This window comes from Melanotaenia boesemani, chromosome 2, assembly GCF_017639745.1.
Source record: "Melanotaenia boesemani isolate fMelBoe1 chromosome 2, fMelBoe1.pri, whole genome shotgun sequence".
Taxonomy (NCBI): Eukaryota; Metazoa; Chordata; class Actinopteri; order Atheriniformes; family Melanotaeniidae; genus Melanotaenia; species Melanotaenia boesemani.
In genome coordinates this window covers 37,439,378-37,446,783 of record NC_055683.1, presented here as the reverse complement: position 1 = coordinate 37,446,783, position 7,406 = coordinate 37,439,378, and the positions used below count along the sequence as shown (strand labels likewise).

Sequence of the window (7,406 nt, the reverse complement as noted above, 5' to 3'; positions counted from 1 at the left end):
TCCCTATTTCGTATGTCAACAGCGCCGCCATATTGGGCCTGGCAAGTCATTTTTAATAGACTGAACGGTTGAAAGGCGCCAGGATCCTCTGCAGTTTGGGGCTGAACAAACCGTAAAACTTTTTAACATGATCACCAGGAAATACTTTTAACAGTAAGAATGAACAACTGTTATTTTCTTTTTGTTTGTTTTCAGGTTCATCGCATGAGCAATGTTATAGTTACACAAACATGAATACACAGGTATAATGAAGAAATGGCAAATAATAATAAAGGATTAATTTAAAAGTAGCTTTCCCAATAGTTAGGGTGAATAATAGCATGTCCAGTTTAATTATTATTCTATTATAAAACTATATTAAATTTTAAATATCCATCCATTATCTGCACCACTTTGTCCAGTGAAGGGTCACGAAGAAGCTGGAGCCTTTTAGCAGGTGAGGTCACCAGTCCAGGGCCAAGAGAGACAACCAACCATTCACACTCACTTCTAGGGAGAACTTAGAGAGATCAGTTAACCTAACATGCATGTCTTTGGACAGTGGGAGGAAGCCGGAGTACCTGGAGAAAACCCACGTATACATGGGGAGAACACGCAGACACCACAACCGAGGCTCAAACCAGCGACCTTGTTGCTGTGAGGCCGTAGTGCTGTAGCCCCTGTAACCATAAATAAATGACTGGGAAATTAGATAAAAATGTAAAAAATAAATTAAACAAGTATTTGTATTGGTGTTCTATTTAAAAATCGTACATAAGCTGTTGATTTATCAATTGTCAAGTTGATGGCAGAATGAGGTCCCCCAAGCCCTCACAGAGAGGAAAGCTTGCATAAGCAAAAGGCCCGTGTGTCTGCGTCACTTCAGCCATTGGCTGCTAAGGGTGATGTCATCGGACAGAGTTATAGTAACAAAAGGGTGTGACTCTCCTTCATCTCGGCTGCTGGGGAGAAACGGGAACTCATAGAGAGTCTCAGCCGGAGGAAAACACCATCAAATCGCCTAACATGTGAAGATTTTTAAACGAGGACTTTTGAGATTCTGGCTGGACTCACATATCGGGACTCAATGACTTGTGGACAATTAAAAACTCTGTACGCAGTCAACGCAAGAAGTCATTTAAGCGAGTTTTTGCTGGGCGCAGCCGGACTGCTTTTTAAATATATTTTTTCAGTCTACGGACACACGGCCTCATATCCAGATTTTTAATAATACAATAGAACTGAATGATTTGAGTTCAGATTATTGATTGGTTTGATCTGTATTGAATTTAAATTTGATTCTGATCATTTTCCCCACTCAAATCATTCAATATGATTTGCAGTTAAAGTAAAGTTGTAATTATTACCTCCACCAAGGCGAAGAGTCACATCTAATCTTAGAAACAATCCTGTGCTGTAAAAGCAAGTCTATTACTCAGACAACCTGGTGAAGCTGCAGAGGGCTGCTGCTTCTTAACTGGTCCATAAAAAGAAGAAAATCGCTTGTGATCCTCATTTTGATGTCATTGAACTGTTTTGTACCATTTCAGTCCACTCCTTCAGCAATAATCCACAAACCACATCATGGACCTCAGGAAATATGAAAGAATGAACGTGTTGTTTTCCTCAGAGCAGCAGCTAAAAGAACACTGCTAGTTTCAGCAGTGTTTGGAGCGGAGGTGATGCTTATATGCAGTTTATTTTGTCATTGTCTTTTACATGCCTTAGTGTGGAATAGATGTCACTTTTCCTAAAATTCCCCTTTAAATTGTTGCGATCTAATTTGAAAGGATTATCTTCACATTTTTTTACATATGGATAGAAAACACTGTTTGGAGTTGAGACGGCAGAAGAGGTGAGATATCTTAAATAATTTGGACCACTTAGTCCCCAAGCCTTTGTGAACGTTGCAGTGGCAGTTTATATGCCAGTCAGCAGCTTTATGGAGCAGACTAAACATACAGGGCTCAATGCCATCTTCTCTTTTTAAAAAAGAACTGTATAAGTTTCTATCATTTCTCCAGCACAGCTTCAGTTGTTGAAGTAAATTTCTTCGCTGTGTTTAACTGGTCTGTGATCTTTTTGATTTTTCTTTTTTGTCTTTAAATTCTGGAAATACATTGTGAAAAATTTTATTTTATCATTTTTCATGAGAACAATGCTGTTTTTCTCCTGTAGATTCAGTTCTCGTTAAACATTTTCTCATTGGTTTCATATCGTGACTGAAAAGGTCAATATTATCGAATTTTTTCTTCAGTAATTGAAAGATTTCCCATCACATAAAAGGATGTTGGATCGCTGCCTGCTATTTCTTTCTAAGTATGAATCAAAAAGTGAATATTATTTTTAACTTGGTCACTTTTTTATAGTGTTGACTTTAAATGGTCAAATTCTTGAAAACTCCGTTCCACTGCTCTGTCAATCAATCAGGACACTTCAGCCTCCTCGCCTGCAGTGGTGTGTGAGGGTCTGTCAGGAGAGCCCGCTGGCGCGTTTCCGTCAGTTTGCTCCACATGTAGTTTACCATCATCAAGGAGTGAGAGAATAGGATTTCAGTGTAAAGTGGTTTTGGGTGCCTTAAAGTACTATAAACTCTAATAATTCTCTAAACTCTAATAATATTGTGTAAATGCATCGCTGACATCACCCTTTGCACCCTGTGGCTGAGGTGTTACAGACCCACGAACCTCGACACCATCTTTGTTCTCTTCTTGTTGATTCTGGAAAGTCCCGAAGCTGAGCAGGCTGGCAACATCTGTTATCTATTTCCTGACTGAAGTCACTGAAACTACTTCTCTAGTCGCTCTGGTCTGTGTACGTTCAGGTAGTTTTTTTTCATTTTGTCAAGTCAACAATGGTTTAAACTACTTGTTGAACTAAACCTACTAAATAAGCTTGATATAAAATCCCATGAAAGTACTGTATTGGAAGACCTTTCAGGTCCAGTAAGGCTAGTTTTGGATGCTGTTGCCATTTCAGCACAATTGATCAACCATTTATGTAACCCACTTTGTAGTTGGTCAATAAATTGTATTATTACACTGTTTCCAAACAGGTGTGGACATTAATTCACATGAAAGTGGAGATGTGACCACTTTGTTACACTCTTTTCTTTTAAAACTGTAATGTCAGGGATTCAGTCAATTGTTATCTCATTCATTCATGTTCTCTTTTCAACTCTTTTACTGATCGATAGATCTCTTAAAAAGCGATGGCGCTTATTTTCGTGACCGAAGACGGAAAAACACGAAGATGATCGCGGAAGCGGTTCGTCCAACAGAAGCTCCAACCGTCCAATCAGCTGCCTCCCGGTCCAATAATGACCGATACTAATTGCAGACGCCGCACTTTGTACATCAACAGCGCCGCCATATTGGTCCTGGCAAGTTATTCATTTTCTATAGTATTGAACGGAGGAAAGATGCCTGGATTTTCTGCAGTTCGGGGATGAACAAACCGTAACACTCTTTTATATCAATCACTAAGATTTGATTTTAATAGCAAGGATGAACAACTGTTGTTCTTGAGGTGTTAAAGCCAGTGCTTGACTTGAGCTCGCAATCGGAGGTTGTCGCCAGTTCTTTTATAATCCCATTTTCTTCCCCCTCTGTTCACAAATACAGTACGGGATGCGTTGATCTGCAGCTGACATCTCATATCACACTTTTGTAGGTAAATTTTATTTTAATATACTTTCATATTAAGCTTCTCCATTACCAAGGGCAATTCCCTTATTCATACTGATTGGTTTCTGTTGTCATAAAGACCAAACTTTTATCATTGATTGTACATTTAACACATAGATTGTCAAAAAAATTGAGGTAATGGTCCAGTGGAGAATCTACTCAGTTTTAAAAGATATCTTTGACTTCTCCACTACATGTTATGACTAAAAGCACTAAGATCAAAACACAGTAAACCACCCACAAGACAGTCAAGTCTGCATACATTTTATTGAACCAAATTTGCAAAAGAAATGGAACTGCTTTTTACTGTATTTCTAAAGTATAGAAATTATTGCATCACAAGACATTTCAAATGTCAGTTAACCACAGCTTCCAGTACCAAGTTTGTGGGACCAAACCAGATCACTCTGGTGCATATTAACCTGATCACACAGTGAGTGCGTCAGCTTTTATTACAGCAGTCGCTTTACCAAAGAAGTGGTCACCACTGAATGCTGCTTTGGTGTGAGAAAAAAAAGAGAAAAAAGTAAAAACCAACTTGCTTCATGGTAGTGTGAAGTCATGATCATGTAGCTACTAAAACTTCAGCAGACCAAAGAGGTAAACTTATAACGCAACATATCTCAGACATACAAAATAAACGTTTGACCCTCTTTCCAACCCAATTCCCCATGACAACACTCCACTTCAACATATGGAGACTCATTATTTTATTGAAACACCTTGAAGTACAAAACAAAATGTTACATGAAACGGTGCCGACTTAATGCAGCACCAGACTTAAAAGTAAAAAAAAAAACAAAAAAAAAAAAACAAAAAGGGGACATGGAAGGAGGAAGTGTGTGCAGGAGGGTCATCACCACTCATCCCTGATGTTGTGTGGAGCTGCAGTGGTGTGTCTTTGAGAGAGCGAGCCTGTCCCCTGGTGTTGTAGGGGGATGGTGGTGTTACAGAGTCCCATGTTGTTCAGAGGTAATTCACGTGTTAGCTAAAAAGGAGCTGGTGAGGTTGCTAAGGGGGGGAGAGGGGGAGGAAGAGCAACAGCAGCGCATAGGAGGAGAGGGGAAGGGGGAGGCTGGGCGCTTAATGGCAACCCAAGAGAGAATGGGAGAGGGCTGCTGGCAGCTTCTAAAAGCCGTGGACTTTGAGCTGCTCCTCCTTGGCCAGGTCAATCTGTAGAGAGGAAACAATAGTCATTTACCGCAAATCTGAACGACTTCTGATAGAGCAGTCTGGATTGGGTGTTTAGATAAACAAATGTATAGTTACAATAGCTCACCTCAATCAGGAACTGGCAGATATTCTTGCGCTGGTCACCCTGAAGCTGGATCACTTCACCATACTCTGGGTGCTCAATCACTGTCCCATTGCATGCAAACTTCTGTTGTGGTCAAAGACAGCAAAGAATTAAGTCAATGTCAGCTACAAAGCCTCAAAGCTGGGCAGGCAGCCACAAACAGATCATTAACTACTGAGACATGTTCCGCTCATTTTAATCAGATGACCGATCCCACCCCAAGTCTTACCTTCTTGAAGGCCTTGACTAGCTTCTTCTTGTCATAGTCAGTCGCAATGCCCTGGACGGTGGTGAGGGTCTTCCTGCCGTTCCGCTGTTGGATTCTTATGTGGATGTAGTCCTCTGTCCCGGCTGGGAGGCGGTCATCACCCTTAGTTGCATCAGCAAAGGGGTCTGGAGGGGATAACGGATAGCATATTAAACAGGTAAAATAAAATAAAACACGATTATATCACTACGTGACAAATTTAGGCCATGACTCGCTCTTTGATAAACTGCCAAATCAGGTCCCCGTCTTATTTAGAAAGGGTCGTGTTTCAAACCAACTGCGCAGACGTAGATGCTAAATATACAGCTTCACAGTCCGATACGGTAGCGTTAGCAGATGCTCAACAGCGCCTTTACACAGCAAACATGGAATATGTGGTGACAGTTCACCTTTCACTATGCTATAGAAACCTAATGTGGAAAAACGACAAGGCAAGGGGTCGAGAATTTTAGGGTCGTTTCCGTCAACAACACTAAATTCACTGTACAAGCAGTGGTCATAAATCTGAAAGAATACGCTACCTCGATAGCAGCATTAGCAGCGCCTGGGCCTAATGGCGGATGACTTAACTTTAACACAGGGCTGCTTGTCGATTTAATTTACCAGGTTCAACCCCACACTAATGACAATACATTTACATGTAAATAATTCAATTGCCCATCGAATTAGCTCTTACAGTGCATTTGAAACCTATTCAAAAGAAAAACAAAACCCCGGCACGAATTAGCATCGTTAGCTCTCGCCCTTCCCCCACCTTGTGTCGCGGTTCAGTTCGATCAAAACGACTTACCAAAGGTTTGGAGGTTCTGGATAGCGGACATACGATAAGATTTGCTTTCCTTTCGGATAATAACTTGGTCAGCAGGCGGGTCGTCAGCTAACTTTGTTCTTTTTCAAAACTTGTTTCTGGGTCTGGCTTCTGACCGGGACAGTGATACAGTCGACTCCACCAGCTCTCACAAAATGGAGCTCTTCAAGTTCGTAGAACTGGAAAACAAGCCTTTATAGCTCCGCCCCTAATCTGACGTCAACGCGTAATTGACGTCAAATGAGCCGCCGTGAGAAGCCACGCCTTAAGATGTTTTTCCTTTTACTGGAATGGTGACGTGATTCGTATTTCATCCTAGCTGCAGGAAAATTACGAAAACATGTTCAAACATATTTTAAAATGTTTTATAACATAAGCTCCTGTAATATTTTAAAATTTCATAGCATTATTTTTTTTTTAAATATTTAAAATTCTGACCAACAAACTTCAGTTAGTTCCTCAGAGATGATTTACTTCCACTGATTTAATGTATTTTTGTGTTATACAACAAAACATGTATTAAGTATATAAAATCATGCAACCCATGAGCATGTCACCCTGCATGCGATCAACACATTTATCCCTTAAACACAGAAAATCTTGAAACATCTCCCTCAGTCACTGCTTCTCAATCCATAGCCTCTATCAGAAGGCAATCTGTTTTTGTTAAACATAATATAAATGAATTCTTTGTTTTGTTTGGTTGTTTTGTCTTTACTTACTTTACTTGGTTCTTATATGTTATTTTATATTATTTTTTCCGTTAAGAATTATAGAATATTTTTCAAATACATAGTTGCTGTAAATGTTTAATGAATTCACCTGTGTCAGCACCACACTGTTGCATAACTGTCTAATGACTCAACATGTGAGTAAATGTGGTTACATCCTCAAGTCATAAAACAATCAAAATGTCCAAAGGGATTTTTTAACCCTATTTTAATTTTATCAACACTCCAACAGATGTCTGTGTGGCATGTCTTCTTTCTTTTTTCCTCAGACGTTGACCGGTGCAGACTACGTCAGTGTCCACAGAGGTTGCATTTTAAACCCTGACTACATTAGATCACATGCATCTGGATTTTGTTAACACCTTTTAGTGAATTTGTGCACTGCAGAACGACCTTTCACCCTGACATGGTGTATAGTCAAGAAATCTCCTCTTACATGTTTCCAGCCATGCCATCTTTTCCATAAAGGTTCTCTTATGGTGGGATAGAGATGCTCTGGAGATTCTACAAAACAAACTTTGCATTGTCTGAGGCAGATTGGACAAAGCCTTGTTCAAACTACACAAATTTAGACCATCCAGACAATTAAAGCTGGAAATAAGAAGCTGTTAACTTTGTTTCAGATTTTAACTTTGAT

General features: G+C 39.8%; 1 protein-coding gene across 1 annotated transcript; it reads right to left on the bottom strand.

Moving 5' to 3' along the window:
• Window positions 1-3,913: 3,913 nt before the first annotated feature.
• LOC121631909 (eukaryotic translation initiation factor 1b) lies at window positions 3,914-6,208 on the bottom strand. The gene is made up of 4 exons (XM_041972981.1): window positions 6,021-6,208; window positions 5,192-5,355; window positions 4,945-5,046; window positions 3,914-4,838 (listed from the first exon to the last, which is right to left on the bottom strand). Exons 1-4 carry the CDS (start codon window positions 6,049-6,051, stop codon window positions 4,794-4,796), a joined length of 342 nt encoding a protein of 113 aa, XP_041828915.1. The 5' UTR covers window positions 6,052-6,208; the 3' UTR covers window positions 3,914-4,793.
• Between the last annotated feature and the right edge of the window lie 1,198 nt (window positions 6,209-7,406).

Bases quoted from the DNA above. Each gene is read 5' to 3' on its own strand.
- LOC121631909 (XM_041972981.1), bottom strand. From the start codon at position 6,051: ATGTCCGCTATCCAGAACCTCCAAACCTTTG. The intron at 5,047-5,191 runs GTAAGACTTGGG...TGACCACAACAG, and splicing joins TAGTCAAGGCCTTCAAGAAG to AAGTTTGCATGCAATGGGAC. The intron at 4,839-4,944 runs GTGAGCTATTGT...TCCTCTCTACAG, and splicing joins TCTGCCAGTTCCTGATTGAG to ATTGACCTGGCCAAGGAGGA.